Source organism: Eupeodes corollae, chromosome 3 (assembly GCF_945859685.1).
Source record: "Eupeodes corollae chromosome 3, idEupCoro1.1, whole genome shotgun sequence".
In the NCBI taxonomy this organism is placed as follows: domain Eukaryota; kingdom Metazoa; phylum Arthropoda; class Insecta; order Diptera; family Syrphidae; genus Eupeodes; species Eupeodes corollae.
This window is the reverse complement of record NC_079149.1, coordinates 104,728,139-104,751,811: the sequence shown is the minus strand read 5'-3', so window position 1 is coordinate 104,751,811 and position 23,673 is coordinate 104,728,139. Positions and strand designations below refer to the sequence as shown.

At 33.3% G+C, this 23,673-nt stretch overlaps 2 protein-coding genes across 3 annotated transcripts in view; one reads left to right on the top strand and one right to left on the bottom strand.

Annotated features, from left to right (window-relative positions):
- LOC129949726 (tetraspanin-6-like) overlaps positions 1-23,673 on the top strand; it is a 332,660-nt gene that overhangs the window by 215,281 nt on the left and 93,706 nt on the right. The gene's annotated exons all lie outside the window — the stretch shown is intronic.
- LOC129949712 (uncharacterized) lies at positions 5,204-21,722 on the bottom strand. Of its 2 annotated transcripts, none has more exons than XM_056061338.1 (5): positions 21,027-21,722; positions 11,619-11,878; positions 11,248-11,445; positions 11,001-11,153; positions 5,204-7,531 (listed from the first exon to the last, which is right to left on the bottom strand). In XM_056061338.1, the coding sequence occupies exons 2-5, from the start codon at positions 11,865-11,867 to the stop codon at positions 5,849-5,851; spliced, it is 2,283 nt and encodes a 760-aa protein (XP_055917313.1). In that variant the 5' UTR covers positions 11,868-11,878; positions 21,027-21,722; the 3' UTR covers positions 5,204-5,848. The 2 variants fall into 2 exon arrangements, with proteins under 2 accessions (XP_055917313.1, XP_055917315.1); XM_056061340.1 differs by having other exon boundaries at positions 21,045-21,722.

Here is a 23,673-nt window from a genome sequence, read left to right as displayed (position 1 = left end):
AGATAACCTGGGTTAAGAAATGACGTGGTTACAATTTAAGATATGTTGAGCAATAACTTATGTTAAAAATTATTGAGGTTAAACAATAAATTATGTTTACAAATAACCGAGGTAAAAAAATAACTCAAGCTTGAAAACAACCGTTTGCAATTATATGCATATTTTTCCAAGGGAATAAGCTGCAGGGTGGAATTTTTTATTTCTTTAGAATTAACGAGCAATCAAGGGGTCAAGTTTAAACATAGTGCGAGCTTTAGGAAAGAATAAAAGAGGAGATAACGATGAACATTGGTCTTTAAGTTTTGAATATTAAAATGATAGGGAAAAATAGAGCTGCGTTAAGCATTATACATTCTCGATGTGCGGTTAAAAAACGAATATCTATACAGATATGTCGGACAGAACGTCCGAAATTGAGCTCAAGATTAAACCGATGTGCATTCCTAGCAGTATGAGTATTATGGCTGAATTGTTTGATGGGGGATGCAACTGTCTAATTCCACAGAACAATGTTTATGAAAATATCGGTAGTGACGTAATTGTTTCAGTTATAGTTCTATCGCCTATCATTTCCAAAGCTATTTTTTTGGATCCTGTCAAAAATACTTAAACTTCTTTTAGGGGCACCTGCCCAAATAAGTTAATTATATTCAAGTTTTGGACGAATGAAGGCTTTGTAAATTACAGCCAGATCAAAAGGAGTGAAAAATTTCTTGCACAGTCGGAGGAATCTTAAGCATCATTGTGGCAATATCGAATATGTGATCATTTAATAAGAGGTGATCTGTAATACACATATCAAGGACTGAAAGTTGATTAGTTCGTGGATGCCGCTAATGGATAGCACGGAGCCCAGGGGGACACCAGCAATTATTTTATAAGTTCTAGAGTTAAAATCATCCGATAAAACTTGTATTGAACGGTTCGAAAGGTAGTTTCTAATCCAAAGAAGAAAAGAGTATTCAATACCAAAAATACGCATTTTCGATATAAGAGCTTGTATGCTAAGCTCTATCAAATGCCTTTGAAATATCAGGTGCAATCATCTTACTTTCTCCAAAACGAGGTAATGATTTGTTCCAATGTTCGGAGAGATAAACTATGAGATCACCAGTGGACCTATTGCTACAAAACCCATATTGTCTGTCATTAAAAAGCTTTCGTTCTTCAAGATGCTTTTTAAGCACCGTTTCCATGGCCTTGGAAAGAACAGACGTGAGTGCTATTGGCCGATAGTTAGGGGGAGAGGATTATTCGCCTTTCTAAGGAGCAGGTTGGAAAAAAGGCTATTTTACATCCACTCGAAAGAGAAGGAAAGATGGAAAAGCTTACGCAGTGTTTTTGCCAGCGTTCAAGAACACCTCTTCAGAACAATAGGGGGAGACTATCCAGGCCAGCTGATTTGTGTATGTAAAAGTCTTTCAGTACTCTGCAGGGTGGAATGTGGTTAAAATTGAACTTTTAATATAAAGAAGAATGCAATTCTGATAAAAAAAAACTCATTGTGGAAGTTTGTGCTTTTTGAAATTAAGAAAGTGTGTTCATTCTACCTTCTATGTTTTGAAAAATTTCTCGCGGTGGTGTTTTCTGATTTTTGTCTGTCGTTTAGTCGATATTTAAATTTGTGCTTACCATAATCAGGCCTCAAAAACTGTAATAACTGGCGCGGTATCACAGTTCTGTCCGTTTTTCCGAAGTTAATGGCAACTATTATTCTCCACAGGATTAAGTCTAGGATCGAGTCTACTCTCAATAGGCACCAAGCGGGGTTTCGCAGTGGCCGATCGTGCGTCGACCACATCAACACCTTGCGAATCATACTCGAACAATCATCTGAGTATCAATCACCGCTGTAGCTAATGTTTGTAGATTTTGAGAAGGCGTTTGATCGGGTCAATCGTGAATGCATCTAGAGATCGCTTATTGCGCTAGGAATCCCTGAGAAAACTGTCGCTGTTATTAAAGAATCGTACAGCCTTGCAAGGTGTTTTGTGTTGCACAATGGACAGCTTTCTGAGTGAGACAAGGAGATGTCTTGTCACCGATTCTGTTTCTGCTGGCGATTGACGATGTGATGACTGCCACGGTGGGTAAAAATGAAAGACACGGTATCCAATGGAGTCTTTTTGACAAGCTTAGCCACATAGATTATGCTGGCGATATATGTCACATGGCATACATCATGGAGAGGTGGCTGGCTTAAGGATTAACACAAATAAGACCAAAGTAATAACCACAGGCCAAAGCACACAAGTTATTCTAAGGCAGGGGACCATAGAGGAGGTCGAGCAGTTTAAATATCTGGGAGGTTTTATAGCTCTCGATGGCGGAACGGACCTGGATGTTAACAGTAGAGTAAACAAAGCCCGTAGTGCATTTGGAATCCTTTCTCCTGTGTGGAACTCTAGCAAAATATCGCTATGCACCAAATTGAAACTCTTCGAATCCAACGTGAAATCAGTGCTGTTATATGCTTCTGAAACATGGAAATGCTCTGCTAACATCTCTAGCAGACTACAAGCTTTCGTTAACCGTTGTCTGCGGTCTATTCTGAAGATCCGGTGGCCTCAAACCATTTTTAACGTTGAGCTGTGGAATAGGGCCGGACAGAAAAAATTGGACGTAGACATCATGCAACAAAAATGGCTTTGGAATCCCCAGGGTAATAGACGCGTTGGAAGACCAAAGACAACTTGGAGGTAATCAGTTTTGTAGGAGGCCCGGTCTCAAGGTATTCAATCGTAGCCTCAGCTGAGGTCAGTTGCGGTGAATCGGGATAGGTGGAAGGATCTTGTTGCTGTTCTATGCTCCAGGAGGAGTTAAAGCGCTGCTGTACTTGCAACCGGACAACATATATAATCAGGCTTGCATGCATTATGAAAAATTGGTGTGTTCATTAATGACACAAACCAAAAGAACGATCGTACTCAAGCAGATTTATGATGTTTATGAAAACACTTTTTTTAAGCTACTTCAGCTATCATCCTCTACAATCCACAAGACATAGGGTTGGAGTTGGAGAAGAATGCACAAGCAGTCAAATGAAAACAGCCCAAGGCCTCAAATGGGAACCGACTATCCAATTATTGCAAATAAATAAAAAACACATTTATAAAAATGTTATTACTTTTAAATTATCAATTTTAATCTATATTTTTGTTTTTTTCATTACGAAATAGTTTACATTTGACATTTTTATTTCAATACCAATTACATATTATATTTATCTAGTCTTTTTTGTAATTTTATAAAACAAAGAAAAAGTTAAGTTTTTGGAAAATAGAATACAAGGTAATTTAAACAAAACAAATATAATTCATGTATTTTATTTCATTCCTTGTAAATAGGTTCACGCATTGCAGTTTTACTTCTATCTTATTAGGTTTTTGTTTTAATGATATAAATATACATGTTTTTTTTTTTGTTTTAATCTAAAAAAACACAAATAAATTTTGTTTCTTGGTTTATTGAATAAAATAAAAAAAAATCTATGCTATAGGTAGATTTTTCCTTGTATACAATTAATATATATTTACAGTTCAAGGAAAAATAATAAATAAACAAAATTATCAACTTAAGTGAAATAAATTTTGAAATTAATACAAAATAAGATTTGGCAGTATGTATTTTAATTTGTTTTATTTTTATTTTATTTTTTTTTTTGCCTTTATATTCGTTTGTTATATAACAGGTTGAATATATGTTATTTCTTTTTCTCATCTAGAATTCACAAACAATTTAGAAACAAATTAAAAGTAACTCAATTTAAAAAAGAAAAAAATGTACAAAGGAAGGAATGTTAGAAATATTGTAACTCCTCTTTTTCATTTACTTTTGTTTGTTAAATTTGTATTTGTGTCTAACTAAAACTAAATTCAGTTTCTTTTTGTTTAATAATTAATTTCATTTATTTATTGTTTTTTTTTTTGTTTTTGTTCTTTTCTTTTATATATACACGTCAAATAAGAATGAAATCAATAAAACAACAACATACTGCTTCTGCTTGTTGTTGTGTTTTTGTTTGTTTGTTTTATAAGTTTTAACTAATTTTTATTTTTAAATACATTTATAAATAAATTAAAGTTATACATATACATATTTATATATAAGATATTTTGTTTTTTTTTGTTCACTATATAAAAAAATTCCTAACAACAACATTAACGAAAACAGCGTTTTCATTGTTCATCTTTCTTTTTTATGAATTCCCTGCTTATGTTTAAAAGTATTAAATTTCTTTTTACATTTTTTGTTACTTTTAACAATTTTGCATTTCAATAAAATGCCGCCTATCTATAGATAAATGATTTAAAAAAAAATAATAATATGATGAAGGATAATAATAATTAGAAAATAAAATAAATTGCTTTTATTTAGTTTAGTAGTAATACGTAGTAGAAGTGGTATAAGAGCTATATTTATGTTATTGCAGATTATATGCCTCCAGGAAAGATTAAAAGCCTGTCCTACGGATGTGAGAAGCTGTATTAATATATTTGTTTGAGTTTGTTTTGTTATTGATACATAAAGAATCAGATATTGGATAAATGTCGAAAACAAGTGAAAATTCTAAAATTGGTAAATAAAAAAATACCAAGAAGAACGACATTTCTGATCCATACTTATAATCCGTTCGAGGCCACAAAAAAATGATCATTATAGATAAATCAACATTAACAAAAAAACGTTCGCATAGAGAACTTTTCAAGCGAAATCAACGCATGCAAAAGTGAATAGTTGTAATTACAATGATTTAATTAAATAATTTAAATTGAATGTACTTATTGCTCTGATAAAAGCTTAACTTTAATTTTCAGCACCAATGTCGATAATTATGATTCAATGGGAACGCTAAATCTTTTATGTAACCTTAAACAATTTTAACCTTAATACAAAATTTGAAAATCTTTCAAATTAAAAGAAATTTTGAAGCTTAATATAAATGAGTTGTGATTTTAAATAAGTTTACATTAATACCGAAAATGATTTATTTAAATAAATGATACTTTCGAAAAAAAATCATAGAGGCCCTTCGGAACTTGCTTCAGGGAATAAATTTAGAAACGCTACGCTTGCACTTAAATAAGGCTCATTAAAATGAGAGCCAATTAATCGTAAAAACTGAATTTTAAATATCAACAACTTCCATATTCATTTTTAATGGTCCCAATATTCAAAGATGGGAAATTCTTTTCACAACAAACGATTTTGTTAAGAATATTGAAAGGTACTTTTTTGATAGAAAGCAACGTACATGCCTTGAATACTTACAATTTACATATTCAAGTTATAACAAAATAGCTGATTTTCGGAAGTGTTCTAGAGCATTAATCAAAATTATTGTCTATATGCCCGTAAAAGGTTTCACTTGATAATTTACATTGGCATACCTTTTGATTCATGATGAATTCTAGACTCATAACTTCCTCTTTTTATTTAAATTACATTTTAAAATGAAATAAATACTAGTGGTGAGTTAATTTATGATGAAGTTTTATCTAGAATTTTAAGACAGCTACCAAAGGCCGTTATTTGTTGTTGTGTTAAATGATTTAAGTTCTGAAAAAACATAGTTTTTTAAAGCTCGATTCAGATTCTGGTTACCTTCATTTCATATTGAAAATAAAGCTATCAACATAACAACTCTGCAAAAAAAAATATAATATTGTCTAGTGTATTTCAAGTGATAATTCTTGAAGTTGGTTGTTCCTCTCATCCATTTATATAGGAGCTTTCCTTTTAGCACGCATAACAAAAGCAAACCTATATATAATATATATTGACATACATATTTTGTGTGTGTTTGTGTATACTTTGCTTCTAAAGCAAATCATTACATCAATTTAATTTATGACGTCAAGTCTATCGATATAACACGGCTAGCTGTACCGAATGGCAATAATGGTAAACTTCTTGAGCTTCGTTCACTACCGCTACTACTACCTCCGCCGCTTACCGCTTTACTAACACTATTACTACTACTATTCAACGTACTACTTATTGTTAGATTATTTGCCGCTATTGACGCTGGATACCAGTCGGAGTTTTTATTTTTCGTTCTTGAACTGGTCTCATGGTGGTTCTCTTCGTTTTGATAGCTACTACTCACTACCAGGTCATTATTGTTATTATTATTATTGATCGTCGCAACTGTTGTTGCTCCAGTATTTTGCGCCGCTGGCGGTGTTAGGAAGGAATTAATGGAAATAGGTGTTGTTGTGTAGTTGGAAAATATAAAAACTGACGGTTGAAGGGGCTTTGTGGCGATAATTCCTGTTTGGACGCCGCCACCTCCTCCACCGTTTTGTGTTGTTGGAGATAGGAGAATATTGCCTTCGTAGCGTTTGATGGGCGATGGAGAGGGTGACGGTGTGAGGGGTTTGTCTTCTTCTTTCTTCGTTAATCTATGCATGGGATAGCCACTTTTGTTAATGGGGTGAGTTGTGGACGTTGCTGCGGCAACCACTGCAGGCAAACTCTGTCGAACCGACGGGCCAACCAGACTATAGCCTTTCAAGGGCTCCCGTGGAATAGGTGTGAGAGTGATCTCAGAATTAAGGCGATGTGGGAACGTTTTGATAACCTGTTGTGTCAGTGATAGCACTTGTGGTTTGAAATGAGATCGACCACTACTACTACTGCTGCTGTCAGGTGTGTTCCCGCGCATTATTTTCGCCGGGTGTTGTTCTCCTTCATCACCAGAAGAGCACAAGTCAATTGTGTCGACAATAATTTGAGCCGATGGTGAGGATATCTTCCAATTCGAAGATCTAGATGTGTCGCGGGTTAATTTGATGTTCAGCTTATTCGAGTAATTTGCACGCTTCCGCTTGATCATTTCTTTATGGGTGATCTTTCGCAGGCGCACAGAGATCGGACGACATCGCTTGATAAGCAACGAATTTAGGAACATGAAATTCTCTGTGCGTTGTCGTTGGGAAAACTGCCGTCGCGGGAACATGTACGTGTGTATTGTATAATCTGGAGGTTTTTTAAACGTGCAATGCGTAATGGGGGCGATGTATTTTTTATCGAAAAATTTCGGCTTATTAGCCCCCTTGGCCAGGGTGGGTGCATAACAGAAACGCTCCATTCGATCCAGTCGTTCCATGAGGTAGTCTTGTGTCATGAGGGTTTTTGAGGTTTTGATGAGAAGTTGTCCTGCCGGCGATGATAGGGCTATTGTTGGACACCGTGATAGTGAATGAACAGCACGATTACGTCTTGGTAGACGTTTAAGTTTTTCCATGGCAGCGCCTGGAGTTGATGGGGCGACTTCTTTGGTTGCATTTTTACTGCTACCAACATTTAACGATGATGATGGATCTTTTGATGGTGTTGTTGTTGATGTTGTTGATGTATGGCCACTTTCCCGACATTGTAAATTAAAATTTAATAAAAACCCTATACGTAGTTCATTGTTTTCAGTCGTGTTTGATGATGATAAATTAATTTGATTGTCTTCTTCAATTGGTTCCGGTGAGTCACATATAATGACGTCATCGTCCAAATTACAAGTTTTCTCATGCTCCTAAAAAATAAAACAAACAATTTTAAAAATTAGTATTAATTAAGGAAAACTTAGTTGATTCATAGTGGTAGTAGTTTAGAAGTTGGTTCTTTTTTACTCTTGTTTTAATTTTTTTTAAATGTAAAACTTACAAATTATTGATATAAATTCATTTATTAAGCAAGTAAATTTAATTTGTCCCTATTTATTTTTAATTTTTAATAGCAAAAACAAATGCTTTATTATTGTTGTTTTTAATTTAAAAAAAATATTATTAAATGAGAAAAAAATTGTATTCCATTTTTTTAAGAATGGTATTTTGAAAATAGAACCTTAAAAAAATCTAATTCTAATACAGGATAATTTAATGATTAAAGTTTTAACTCGTTTACCATTTTTCAAGAAGACTAAATATATACTGATTTTGTTGTGTGGTCGTGTATCCTTTTTATGATGCCATTTCTATGAATTTCAAATCAAAATCAAAAACAACACAAAGAGAAAAACAAAAACATTTTCTAAGAAAAACAAATGACTCACTAATTGCTTGTCATATCTTTTGGTACAGTTTTTTTTAAGTTACAAGATTAACTTACTTAGCTACAGAATTGAACTAACATACACTTAATTCAAAAAGATGCCTTTGAGTTGAGTCCGCATGTATAACGACCTTTTAAGCTTGGGGGATTAAACATATAACGCGCCTGTTCACCAAAATTGTAAGTTAATTCTTGCTTTAAATCCGGCGTGGATATATCCTTAGTTTAATATAAGCTCACGCTTAGACAGGATAGCACAGACAAAACAAATCCTAGATTAACCTTAAACACCACGTGTCAATGAACAAAGCAGAACCTGTTGCTAAGCGTTCAAAACAACGTATTTATGTAGCTTATAAGCACCGTTATAGGGTTAAGTAGACACAGCTTAGGAAAACATGCATCAGGACTAGGAACTGATTTTTACAAAAGTGATATATAGATGAAGAGGAGAAGAATTATGTTGTAGGATAATGCAAAGACGAAGCCTCCATCTAGAAGCCTAGAGATCTAACAAATTCTGACTAGCATTTTCTTTCACGCTTCAAAAAGATCTCAAAATTGTTTGACAAGTAGACCCACGTGATAATACAACGGACAAATTACTGGTCGAAGTACATTGACTTTCCTGCCCTAACCTAAGTTTAACACTGAAATAAAAGTTTTTTTTTTAATATAGAACTTTAACTTGGCAACACTTTTTTAATTGGCGGCCATTTTGTCAGCTGTCATGTAATTAATTTTTAGTTTGATTTGGCATTTCCTAATGGTTATACTGACGCCTGAACAACTATTCCAATTTATCCAAAATCAATATGGTTTTGATCCTCACTTTTGGTTTAAGGGAAAAGTCAATAAATAAAACTGCCATATTTGGAGTGATGTAAATTTTGAAGTGTATGTTTGGACACCGTTATATGGACAAAAACTAACTTTTGTGTGCGGCTTATGGGTTGGTGGAATAATTGATCCGTACTTCTTTTAAAAAGATGCTTTAAAAGATACCATGAATACAGACTCCAGGAATCTGGTTTATAATGCCCTTCGTCTTTTCAAAAAGTTTGGAGTGATTGAAAACGTTAAACAAAACCCTCGGCCAGAAAGACAACTGCAAATGACGATAGAATTATTTATAGGTTATCGACCAAGGCACCTCCAGTGCAATTCGAAGCGAACTTTCAACGAACTATGGAGACCATAAGACGCCGATTAAATGAAAACAATCTACGTGGGTGCGTTGCTCAGAGAAAACCACTTGTATCAAAAAAATCTGAAATCTAGGTTACAGTTTGCCAAAGCTCACCTAGACAAACCAATTAGATTTTGGAAAAACGTGTTCTGGAGCGAAGACTTCAAATTCTGCCGGTTCGGATCGAATGGGAAAAAATATGTAAGGCGTCCAAAAAAATACGGGATATAACCCCAAGGTACACCATTAAGACGGAGGCAATGTTATGGTCTGGGCTGCTTTTTCATGGCACGGCGCGGCCGGCGTTCGCCCCATTGTAAAAATTGACACCAAAATGGACCAGAACGTGTACAGAGATATCCTGTTGGATCATATGATACCCTACGCAGAAGACAATTTGCCGTTATTATGGCGCTTCATGCACGACCCTAAACACACTTCAAAGTTAGTGAAGTGTGCTTTAGACGTTAAAATCGATGTTTTGAAGTGGCTAGTACAATCACCCGATCTTAACCTGATCGAGAATTTGTAAAATAATGTTGAACATCACATTGAGCAAAAAAAAAAAAAAACAGTTTAACTCAATTGTGGTAGGAGATTCAAAATGCTTGGTATGCAATTCCAAAGTCACGATGTGAGGCTTTGGTTGAAAGTTTGCCAAGAATTGCTTCTGTACTGCAAAATAAAGGGTTCCCTGCCAAATACTAAGAAAAACTTAGAATTGATAACTGTAAGTAACATTTTATCAAAAAACTGTTGAATGTGCTACATTCGTGTCTAAATTCAATTTTTTTTTCTTTTTGCAGATGTTAAACATATTTGATGAAGTACTATGAAAACATAGTGCTATGTATATGTAATGTAAAACAAATATAACTAATTTCATAATAAAAGAACAAATTGAAAATTAAATGGTTTTTATTTTCTTTAACAAGTGTTCTAAATTCTTGTCCACTACTGTATGTTCCTGCGAACAAAAGTACTGCGGTGTGAACTGTATGAATTATACGAGCTAAGGAATTAAAGGGGTTACGGAGATACAAAAAAAAACAGATATTTCCAAGAGCCAAATGCAAACACATGATCTCCTTAGGTCCTCCGAGTGGATTGATTTAGGTTTGTAGAGATTTGTTAAGGATCTTTAGTCGCTGTAAGAACTTTCAAAGCAGAAATCGTCTACACATTTTAAAACCGGACGTAAGATCGACGCAAATCGTATCAACAAAAGTGGACTTTGTAGGTTTTATAAACTTATGCAAGCCATAAAAAAAACTGCGATTATGTCATATTTTTATTAAAAATAAAACTTTTTCGACAACTACTTCTCTATGTCTATTATGTGAACAAATGATTTAAGTGTATTGCTTATGTTTTTCGTTATGGCTACACACATTTTGCTCTACAGTCAAGAACCTTTTTCTGATAAAAAATTGTTTATTTTCATTTCCTACTCCAAATCCAAATGATAAACAAAACATAATTGAAAACTAAACTCCTCCAAATGGTTGATAATACTTAAAATGAAAAAAATAACAAAAATAACAAACATATTATATACTATCAAGTGAGTGTAATAAAATTGGCTGTGTATAGTTTTGCCCACGTCACACTTTAATAAATTTGTGACATAAATAATTATATTCGATCAATAAAGAGAGAAAGACTTCGTTGTTGTAGACCAGAACCAACCGCCAGGTAGTTTAGTTGGTTAGGTGGAAAACATGTGACAAAAATGTATTTTTATCATTAATATTAAACTTACCACAATGGCTTCCTCCGAATATAATTCAGCATCACAATTATCACAGAGATAAATATCAAAGGGCGCTGGCTCAACCATTTGTTGTTGTTGTGAATTGAGCTTTGATTTTTGTTGTAGCAGACATTTTCGAATTCGTTGTGGCTGATCATAAGACTAAAATATTCAAAAGTAAAAAAATAAATAAATAAGGAATATAAAAGTTTAATAAATCAATGCATCTTATGAATGCAGAATTTTTAATGCATACCATATTTTCGTTTCGAAACGTAACCAACAACTTATTGCTCCTCCTATCGAACAATGACGTCGTTGAATTATAATTATTGATAAATCGCAAACTAGCATGTTCATAGGCAGCTAAATCGTTGCAGAATCTCAACAGAAATACACTTTTATGAAATTGATAACAAATTACGACAATCTCTTTCATTTTTTCCAGCCAATTCTGTGTGAGTAAAAATCAAATCAAATCAAATGTTAAGATAACGATTTTATAGTAAAATAATATAGACAGGAGTATTTTTAGATTTTTATCAATTTAATAGTTTATTTTTGTTTATACATATTTAACAATTATAAAATAAATATTACATTTTTTTTTAACTAAACCAATCTTACCCCAGTGAATTTTTTTGGTTTTGTGAATGGTATCGTGTAGGCAACATTTTCAGGCCACCATTCTGGTTCACTGTAGTCGATTTTTCCTTGTAAATTGATATGACCAAGGGAACATTGAACCATAAATGGTATGAAGTTCTCTAATTGACTTTCAGTGATCTTTTCAAGTGCAGTTGGATAGCCATTGGCAAATAGGAGAGGTAAGTTTGAGATCATATTGTGCTGTTGAACCTCTTCAATTTCGTCCATTTTAAAGGAATCTGTAAAATTAAATTAAATTCACTGTTACAAAATTGTAATGTACGAATAAATATGTATGAAACTAATGTAAATACTATTGAAAAATGCATGTAAGATGCAAAAAAAAAATAAGTTTAATTTTATTAAAGACATCGTTATTATAAAAACTTTTTTGTTAAGTCTTAAAATCGCGAAAAAGGAATTTGACTTAGGAGAGGAGTTCTAATTGTCAGTTTTCAGTCATTATAAAGCATAATTTCATATTCACTCGAAAAATTGATGATCGTTTTTGTTCTATGTATCATTTTCTTCTATTTTTAGAGCGATCTAAAAATACCACAAGGTGTTTTCCTCGGTTTTCCTGTCATTAGGAGACATTACAAAAAATCAGCAGAACAAACATTAAATTCAAAAATAATTCCCTGTTCTAAGCATAAATTAAATTAATTTATATTACTTTATTTATGATTAAATATTTATTTGGGTGTTAAATTTGTATTCTTAAGAAGTCAAAGTTGAAGGCCATGCCTACGCTAGAAGAACGGTGTAGATCAGGTCACCCGGAGCCTTGGGGTGCAAAACTAGATTGCGTCGTTGTTCTCCAACAAAAGAGAAAGATGTAGAAACATGCTGAACAAGACCCGGACCGGATACCGGTTATGGTAGCGATGGCGGAGCCATCAAGTAGGCCGAAGAAGTAAGTTCCATTTTATCTTTAACTAGCTGACTCAGCAAACGTTGTTTTGCTTTCTCTTTTCAAACATCATCAAAATCGAATTAGTCGATTGGGAAAACATACTATGCATACATAAATATATCGATTTCTATAAACATAAATGAAGGGACAACGTGGTAACTTTTAACATCTGTTTTTAATTTAGAAAAAGATTCATATAGTTTATGTTTTTAAATGAACTGTGGGAGTATTTTCTTATAATTTAACCTGCGTTTTGGGTTAAATATTTTTGTGAGATTTAATTTCGATCCATCTTTGAAACATTGTATACTAAACATTAGTTTATTAATTTATGTATTTCTTGCTTACTTTGGAAAACTCTGTGTATATATAAATAGATAGCCTATTGGCAATTGGTGGGCCACACCATTATGTATCTGAATTTTTGATATTTTGCAATGCAAGAATTTGATAATGGTACTGCTGTTGTTCCAGAGACTTGACTGCTCAGAATTTCACGCACTAGACAATTCTGAGTAAAGGTCTTGGATTATTGGTATGAATCAGCAACTAAAACGACACGACCGTTCACTTCATTATTCTGTTATCGCTTCGCATTTTGGGCAGAAAATCAACTAGCGCATTTTCATTTCTGCGTTAAAAAACAATATCTCGACACATAGGGTTCGAAAAACCTGGAAGTTATTCTCAAGTGTAATTTTTGAGTATTATTGGGATATTCTTCTTCCAAAATGTAGCGTGGAACAACGTATCGGGGAAAGGTGCGTCATGCAAAGACCCGAATTAAGGATATTGGATATGGACGACCTCTTACTTATGCAGAATAGCGCAACCAAACGATCTATTACGCATCGAATTTCATGAAGGACGCAATCAAACGATCTATTGCGCATCGAATTTCAGATATCGCGTTATAAGCCGACTTACGGATATCAATTGGCTTTCTCGAAGCTGGGATTTGAATTATTTGGATTTTTTTGTAAGGTGTTGTGAAGGACGGATTTTTTAAAAAAAAATCTATATTTATCATAGGTATTTAGTGAGCTAGTACCCGTAGCGTGATGGTAAGTGGGTTGGACTGTCATGCAAGGGGTCTTGGGTTTAATCCCTGCCTATGTCATCTAAAGTTTCTTTCACGCGTACTGCCTCTTGTGAGGGATTGACAAATTCTCCAAAAGTAATTCTTGTCATGAAAAGTGAAAAGAAGCCAACGGAGGCAGCCCCTTGAACAAAGCTATGTCCCATGCTTAATACGAAATATAAAACATAATCAGCCCAATTCTTAATATTCCCGGGAAAACTACAATGTTGGACTGGCCCAACCTAGTTTTAGCAAAGTGCTTGCCGAAGTCTTAAACGTTTTGGAGGAGCAACTATGTCCAGAATGGATAAAAGTATGCCAAACGGCATACGGCCGCAGAAAAGAAGCGCTGGCCTTCTACTGGTGGTAAGTTATTTTTAGTACTATGTATGTCACGTATCCCTTCTTAATTTACTTGGTAATCTTTTTAGGCGACGCCCGATATCCTTTGGCACCGTGGCTTTTGACTCCTCATAGGACACCTGCAACAGGGTCAACTGAAAGTAAATTTAATGAGGTTCACACAAGCTTACGAAACATTATTGAACGCACCAATGGAGTGCTCAAAAATAGATGGAGATGTCTTCGTGGTGCGAGAGAGTTGCACTACAGCCCAACAAAGGCAGCAAAAATTATTAATATATGCTGTGCATTACATAATATATGCATTTATTACAAAGCAGATCTTTCAAATAGTGAAGTGCCTTCTTTAGAACCTCAGAAATTTCTAATGAGCCCACTTCATTAGAAAATTCCGAGTACATGACAGCGGCATTTCAAGCTGACCCTTGTTTGTTGTTTTTGACCTTAACATATTTTAAATGTTATCAATTATTATTGCAAAAAAAAAAGAAAAACTTACATTTTATTTTGTAACTCTCCAGCTTAATTGTCGGGAACAAACTCGTGCCAAATGAATTCGTATTTTCCCTTTTTTCGACATATATACCGCGTTTACAAGGAGAATTGAATCCGAATTGAATCAGGATTTAGCGCCGTATAGACCTGGATCGGATCGAAATAGGATTACTCGATCCGATCCCACTGAAAGAGGTGAATCGAATCGAAAATTTGTTTGTAAACCTGAATCGGGGAATCGAGTTATTGGTGTGTGAGGTCTTGATTGTGTGCGTGCGATATGTTTTTTCCATCTTGCTTGTTCTAAGCAAAAATACTCCATTCAAATGGAGTATTTTTGGTTCTAAGCTGAATTTAATTTGGCGGTCGTCTGTGTTGAGAGCATTGTTATAAAATGTGAAAGTTATACACGTAGCAGTACGCACACAAATACAACCCAATTGTCATTTCGATTCCATTTGAATTCGATTCCTCGATTCAGTGCCACCATATACCTGGATCGAAATCTCAATTCGATTCGATTCGATTCCTCGATCTCCTCTTGTAACCAGGGTAATAGAATAGCTACTTTTTTTCCCGGAGTATTTTTTCCCATTTTCGGGAATAAGGGAAATTGAAAAGGGAACAAAATCCCCGTGAATATTTTATTTAGAATGAGAGAGTAGGGAAAAGGGAAATATTTCCCCTAGAATTGCCATTTAGAATTGGGGTGAATATTAAAACTTGCTCCAAAATTTTATTTTCAATTATATTTCATATTATTAGTTTGGTTGTAGACGGCTATTTTACAAAATATTCAAGTTTTTACTTTGTAATAATCAATATTTATAAAATTAAGTCAGCTTTCTTTTATTTTTATTAGTCACCTGCTGAAACCATGAATCACTTTTTAGCACATTATAGAAATTTAGTTCGAGGTGATAGATATACTACTTGTACATATTGTAAATATTTTATTTTCCCTCGAATAACAATTTGAATTGAATTTTTCCAACTAAACACAGAGCTACATATTTCAATCAAAATGTTTATTTTAATGAAGACAAATATTACTTAAAATTCCAGTGAAAAGAAAAGTGGGAACTACCACCAAAGTTCGAATTTTCAATGCTTAGGTATTAAAAACAAAACTTCCTCCTGCATATGTATAGTAAGCCAAAAATAATAAACGTTCGACTTTTTTCTTACGACCGACCAACGTGAAGTTAACAACCTTTTGTTTGTTTAATTAACTCCACAACAAAAGACTTTCTACATAGTTTTATGTGGCATCAATGGTGTGCGGGTGTGATTTGTAAGCATGGTTTGAAATTTTCATTTTGGTATTGAAGCATAGAATGATACTTGTATTGAAATAAAACAGATGACACTCCAGTAAAATAAAACAAATGATTTGGAAAAAAAGGTAGATACCTACAAACACCGAATGAATGAGGAGCACCTACCTGGCGGAAGCAATAAAAATAACACAAACAATTTTTTTCAAACACATGTACAAAAATTACATTGTAGGACAAAGATCGAAAAGAACCTTTCTATGTCGATCCCGAACGGAAAATGTAAAAGGCAAGGAAAATAAAACACATACCAGATCCAGGAGTAAGCACGGTGTGCAACTGATACAACAAGGTCAACCGCCCAAAAATATAAGAAACTTGCGATTTTGTATTTCCTGATTTTGAGTTTTGTACCGAAATCTCGAATTCGAAAACTACAAACAATGATTTGATAAACTGGGTGGGGGACAGATCCTCTACATTTTGATTTCAATATATATTTTTCATCAAAAGGGTTGGGTTAAATATTACACTATTGAAATCCCGCTTTTTACAGACACCTTTTTTCTTTAATAGTGCAAGTTTTTGGAAATTTTATTATAATAAAACTAATTTAATCAACGTCTATTTTCATTTAGTTTGATAAGAATAATTTGTAAAAATTTAGGGGATTATGAACAAGCGGGATTTTAGAAGACGGGATAAAAAAAAATATTTAAATTGAGGAGATTTAAAAATGCTTTTGTTGAGATTTTTGAAAAGCGGGATTTTAGAAGATGGGATTTTAAAAAAAATGATTTAAATTGAGAGGATTTAAACATTTTTTTGTTGAGATTTTTAAAAAGCGGGATTCACTTAAATTTTGTAATACTATTAATTTTAATCATAGTTTGGAAAAAATTATTACAAACAAATTATAATTAGTTGTAATTTAAATCTCTTTATACTTTTTCAATTACTTTAAAATGTTATTGCCATTAAGACAATTTTTAATTACATGTAATTGGTAAGTGCTGAATTGGAATAAAAGTTGACTTTACGCAAAGTTAACATTACTTCCCAACTCTGATTTTAATATTATTCACGAGAAAGTTTGGTATGCGAATTTCCCTTTGTAGCTTTGAAGCTCAAGCTTAAAGCAATAGATCTTTAAGTCGAAGTGAACTCAATAAAACTCACTCAATTTAAAATGAAGCCAAAGTCCCTTATTTTCGACAGAAACACATTTCAGAAATTGGAGACATTATTTGCTTTCCTAGTTTTCAAGGATGGGTAACATTTTAAGAAAATCCTATTTAAGATAACATTTGATTTTATTTTCTTGATAAAAATCAGTTGATCGTCTAACGTTTTTTTAAAAAACTATTCACTAAAAAAATTTTATTTAAATAAATTTTAAATAAAAAAAAAAAAAAAAAAATTTTATTTAAATAAATTTTAAATTTTATTTATTTTCTGGGTTTTAAGTCAATATTTTAAAAAATTGTCCCTCCCGCCATAACTGGGGAAATTACAGTGTTGGAAAAAATAATACAAACAAGCGTCTTCATCATTTTCGAAACACAATATTTTTTAGAAGTTAATTCGTGGATTAGATTATACTCCCTTTTAAAGCGAAGTGATGAAAAAACTAAGACAAGTTGACAAAACGATGATTGAAATCGCAAAAACCTTAAGTTTTTGAATAAAAAATTATTTAAAACTTTACATTCACGCGTAAAGAAGAAAAAAGATGAAGAAGAGGATAAACTTCTTCGCGTTTTGATACATAATTGGTAAAACATGTAAGAAGAAACCATTTCTTTCTTTAAGAAAACTCAAAAATTAATTAAACGTTCAGTGACAGCTAGAACAATAAGAAACCATATTATAGAAAACAAGTCTAACTGGTAGAAGTCCACGAAAAGTGGCATTTTTTAACCAAGCAAAACATTATACAAAAACTTCCCTTTGAAAACAAACACTTACATCGTTCTTTTTGGAATAAGGTTTTGTGGTTGGATGAAACGAAGATCAATTTGTTTACTTCCGATGGAAAAATATATGTGGAAGCCCAAAAGACAACTCAAAATACACAAAGAAGACAGTGAAGAACGGTGATGGGATAAAATTTCATGCAGAATAATGACCCGAAGCACCCCTTAAAATCGGCTAACAAATACTTAAAACAAAACAAAATCAATGTTATGGAATGGCCATCATAATCCCCTGCCTAAACTTAATTGAACACTTATGGGGCATTTTAAAGCGAAGGATCGGAGATTGTAAAACCAAAAAGAAAGACGAGCTGTGTGTGTACGTTTCCATTCTACCAAGCTCGAATTTGACCTTTTGAGAACTAAGGTTCATCTTCAAAACTGAATAAACTTTTTAATTTTCAATAGCATTGAAAAGTTTTGGTTTCCACCTCAAATTAATAGTTTACAATTCCATCGTGCTTAAGAATATAACTTTTTCTTGCCACAGACTGCGCATATACATACATTGATCCGTAATTTATATAATATATATGGTGATGACATTTTTTGGAATAATTCGTTTTTTTTTTTTTGTTTATAGGATCATATAACAAACATATTTGGCTTTGGCATCTTTTAAAATAAGAAGTTTTTAAGTGGATAAAAACAAATATAAGTTATCTATCTATCTATCTAACACTGAAAGATTTTTTCAAATCTGACCAGTATTAATAATATTAGTATAGATTCACGTATATAACTTTTTTCACAGTGAACTGACCAAATTGTTAGAAATGGTAGTCAAACCATAATGTATGATCTTAATTCTGAGTCACACCTTGCATTCATGTTACGCTCAAATTTATGTGACACTTCTATATTTAAGTCTTTCTAAAGAGTTTGGATAACAAACGGAGTTGCAAAAGAGGTGTGCGTTACATGGATTTTGAATTCTCCAATATTGCAATGGTAATGCATCTCACATTCGCGTAGTGTGGCTAAAGAACATCTCTATAGTTCATAGTGTGGCCGCCTGTCCTACCTAGTTCTTTTGCTTTTCAAGGCTACTGCCTCTTGAAAAGTGATTTCTCAGATTTTTAGAAACTGTAGTTCTTCTCCATCCCTGACATTACTCGCACATAGGAATGTTTCAGAGTTGTAAGTCACTATTGCCTAGTTCTGTAAGAGCTGTTGCGGCACATAATTACATTTTATTCCGAAAAGCGCGAGTATTTTATTTCCACGAATCATTTTAAAAATTCTCCTTTGAAAAATCAAGATTCCTCAGAAAGTGTTTGGAGCACACGCCCAGAGATGGGAATTATACTCAAACATTTTTAAGTGCATACGTTTTAAAGATTTAAGCCAGATCAGAAGGAAAGAAAAATATGTAGAATGGTTTCAGAAAACCTAAACTTCTGATTCACATGCCAAAAATCGAGAGGTTCAGTTATGCTGATAGTGGTAGAAGGGTATATCTCGCTTTACCGATGCTTTTTTAAGCTGTTTTTTATTCCACATTTTGTATAATCGGATTAGAAGAAGCAGACAGATCATTTAAAAAAGTGACCAGCATTTATGTGGTGGGTCTAAGACTTAAATGCGCTCAAAACAGCTTGTATTGAACGGTTCAGAAGAATATTTATAATCCAACGAAGAAGAGATTAGTCGTTACCGTCTTTAAGCAAAATAAACAAAAAAAAAAACAATACTATTAATATTGTTAAGAATTTTATAAAAATGGGTATTCCACATCAGACACGCTTAAATTTCGGATTTGTATAAAAGCAGAATCGCCCAGGGGCTTTTGCCGTCACTGACCCGTAATTCTTCCCCAATTAAACCGGCGAAGCATTTGCCGATAATGATTCGTTATGACGAAATGAAAAATAAAATTGAACACATTGAAATAGACGATATGTGATTTAATATATCGGCGCCAACGAAACAATTGGTCTTTTGCATGAATATCTCAATGGCCACATTTTTTCACGTCCTAGCAGTGGGTCTCCACGATCATTTGCTTCGACACCATTGGATTTCTTGTTTTGGATATTTTTAATAAAGAAGTTATTCCCCTAAAGTCGTGGCCAGCATTAAGCCTATTTTTTTTAACACATAATTCTTATACATCTTTTTATTATAATGAAAAAATTATGATAGTTCTATAAAAACTTCTTGTATTTACAATTCAAATCTTGCGTTATGGATTGACCACCCAGAGGCCTTTCACAAGATATATTTTATAACCGTTATTGTAAAAGAAAGTCAAATTTGTTTTTATTGATTTAAAACAGTCCTAAGTTTTGCATTAAATCATACCTCTTCTAGGAGCTAACCTAATAAAATTAATGCAACCAACGTGATCAGCACCCTCAATTCATTTGTATCTCTTTGAACCTCGCCTTTTTTTAACTACCACAATTTGATAAAAGGTTAGTGGCCTAAATCGTTCAATTTGTTACTCATGAATATAACATAGAAAACTTAAACCATGTTCGTTATTGATTTACACAGCATGATACAAAATTTCAATATGTAGATATTTCTACATAAACATTTTTGTTGGGTTTTAAATTTGTATTCCACCTCAAAAAGTGGGCAGGGTTTTTCACCTTACGCTTTTCAAGATCAATACCTTAATATCCATATCCACTGGTTGAATATAAATTCCCCAAGAAATATGGCTCATGGGCTATTTGCAAACAAAATCCCTGGCATTTTGTTCCCATTTTCGAAAATAGGAAATTTTAACAGTGTAGAAAATATACCCCAGAATTTATTAAAAAAATTCTTGGGGACTTTGCCCGCTTTTTAAATGGGTCAAATTTGAGAAAGGAATTTTTATAAAAATGTTGGCTTTTCTAAATTTTTTCGATGGGAAAATAGCGAGGGAAATTTTATTTACGATAACTTTAGAAATAAATCAATACTGTTTCTAAATAACCCCAAATCAAATCTCTTCCCAGAAAAATGAATACAAAAATGATCATCAAGTCATCATCAAAGCCCATAGAAAGAACATTAGAGAGGCCAATGATATGCGCCTTGAGGTCATCGGAATCGGAATGCTAATAGAAAAAAATATATGCAAATTTATGCAACTAATAATCGCCATCGTGATCACGAAAGTGTGAATTACTTTAGCAAATCAAGCTTCCAATTCATCTCAAATTAAAAACTAGGGTTCACATTTCAACTTTAAAAAAAAAAAAACATTTTCACTCCCACTGAAAAAGAAGAAAAGAAACAAACAAGAAAAAATAGAAATTCCATCGAATTCAGAGGATAACTTACATTATACAATCAGCTGACCTTTTTTGTTCTCTCCGAGTCTGCTACGGCCGCCGCATTTGTGGAGCTATACAAAAAAGACCACTTCCTTGCTAGAGAATCAGAAACAGAAAGCCCTCGATCAATTCGATTTGGACTCGCGGGCGCCGTTGCGTCCAAGACGTGCGCCTCAAGTGGAAAATCAAAGAAAAACTGTTACTGTTTCTCTACACAACAATACAATACACACCACAAAGGTGCAGAAGAGCGCTAGAAGTCGAAGAAAAAAAAAACGATCGCTGGTTAGGCTGCTGTTTGTAAAATCAAATGCCACTTCTGGGGAGGATTCTTTTACTTTTACTTGTGTTTTTTTTTTTCAAGTGTATCGCGGACAAACGCTTTGGCTTTTTTATTTGTTAGTTAAATTTCAACACCAGAAAATAGAAAAAAGAACAACACTTGTATCACGTAACAAAATGTATTTTCACAGGTTTAATGGTTATTTTCTAAGGGCAGAGTTGGGCTAGACGGGCGTAAACTATGCATTTGGGTTCCTTGGAGGGTATCGGTACGGTTCGGAATATATTTTGCTTTATTGAGGCGAGGAAAAAGTAAATCCAAAAAATATTCCTGGACAATTGATTTTCCCAACACAAAATACACTGCGGCGGCGAGAGAGAGCCAGGCAGCAGAACATATTTTTTTTGTTGAAGTTGAAAATAAAAATGGAGAAGAAACCATTTCTTTCTTTAAGAAAACTCAAAAATTAATTAAACGTTCAGTGACAGCTAGAACAATAAGAAACCATATTATAGAAAACAAGTCTAACTGGTAGAAGTCCACGAAAAGTGGCATTTTTTAACCAAGCAAAACATTATACAAAAACTTCCCTTTGAAAACAAACACTTACATCGTTCTTTTTGGAATAAGGTTTTGTGGTTGGATGAAACGAAGATCAATTTGTTTACTTCCGATGGAAAAATATATGTGGAAGCCCAAAAGACAACTCAAAATACACAAAGAAGACAGTGAAGAACGGTGATGGGATAAAATTTCATGCAGAATAATGACCCGAAGCACCCCTTAAAATCGGCTAACAAATACTTAAAACAAAACAAAATCAATGTTATGGAATGGCCATCATAATCCCCTGCCTAAACTTAATTGAACACTTATGGGGCATTTTAAAGCGAAGGATCGGAGATTGTAAAACCAAAAAGAAAGACGAGCTGTGTGTGTACGTTTCCATTCTACCAAGCTCGAATTTGACCTTTTGAGAACTAAGGTTCATCTTCAAAACTGAATAAACTTTTTAATTTTCAATAGCATTGAAAAGTTTTGGTTTCCACCTCAAATTAATAGTTTACAATTCCATCGTGCTTAAGAATATAACTTTTTCTTGCCACAGACTGCGCATATACATACATTGATCCGTAATTTATATAATATATATGGTGATGACATTTTTTGGAATAATTCGTTTTTTTTTTTTTTTGTTTATAGGATCATATAACAAACATATTTGGCTTTGGCATCTTTTAAAATAAGAAGTTTTTAAGTGGATAAAAACAAATATAAGTTATCTATCTATCTATCTAACACTGAAAGATTTTTTCAAATCTGACCAGTATTAATAATATTAGTATAGATTCACGTATATAACTTTTTTCACAGTGAACTGACCAAATTGTTAGAAATGGTAGTCAAACCATAATGTATGATCTTAATTCTGAGTCACACCTTGCATTCATGTTACGCTCAAATTTATGTGACACTTCTATATTTAAGTCTTTCTAAAGAGTTTGGATAACAAACGGAGTTGCAAAAGAGGTGTGCGTTACATGGATTTTGAATTCTCCAATATTGCAATGGTAATGCATCTCACATTCGCGTAGTGTGGCTAAAGAACATCTCTATAGTTCATAGTGTGGCCGCCTGTCCTACCTAGTTCTTTTGCTTTTCAAGGCTACTGCCTCTTGAAAAGTGATTTCTCAGATTTTTAGAAACTGTAGTTCTTCTCCATCCCTGACATTACTCGCACATAGGAATGTTTCAGAGTTGTAAGTCACTATTGCCTAGTTCTGTAAGAGCTGTTGCGACACATAATTACATTTTATTCCGAAAAGCGCGAGTATTTTATTTCCACGAATCATTTTAAAAATTCTCCTTTGAAAAATCAAGATTCCTCAGAAAGTGTTTGGAGCACACGCCCAGAGATGGGAATTATACTCAAACATTTTTAAGTGCATACGTTTTAAAGATTTAAGCCAGATCAGAAGGAAAGAAAAATATGTAGAATGGTTTCAGAAAACCTAAACTTCTGATTCACATGCCAAAAATCGAGAGGTTCAGTTATGCTGATAGTGGTAGAAGGGTATATCTCGCTTTACCGATGCTTTTTTAAGCTGTTTTTTATTCCACATTTTGTATAATCGGATTAGAAGAAGCAGACAGATCATTTAAAAAAGTGACCAGCATTTATGTGGTGGGTCTAAGACTTAAATGCGCTCAAAACAGCTTGTATTGAACGGTTCAGAAGAATATTTATAATCCAACGAAGAAGAGATTAGTCGTTACCGTCTTTAAGCAAAATAAACAAAAAAAAAAACAATACTATTAATATTGTTAAGAATTTTATAAAAATGGGTATTCCACATCAGACACGCTTAAA

Coding starts and splice junctions, on each gene's coding strand:
- LOC129949712 (XM_056061338.1), bottom strand. CDS start 11,867: ATGGACGAAATTGAAGAGGTTCAACAGCACAATATGATCTCAAACTTA. Junction 11,154..11,247: donor CGTTTCGAAACGAAAATATG/GTATGCATTAAA, acceptor TGAATATTTTAG/TCTTATGATCAGCCACAACG. Junction 7,532..11,000: donor ATTCGGAGGAAGCCATTGTG/GTAAGTTTAATA, acceptor TTTATTTTTTAG/GAGCATGAGAAAACTTGTAA.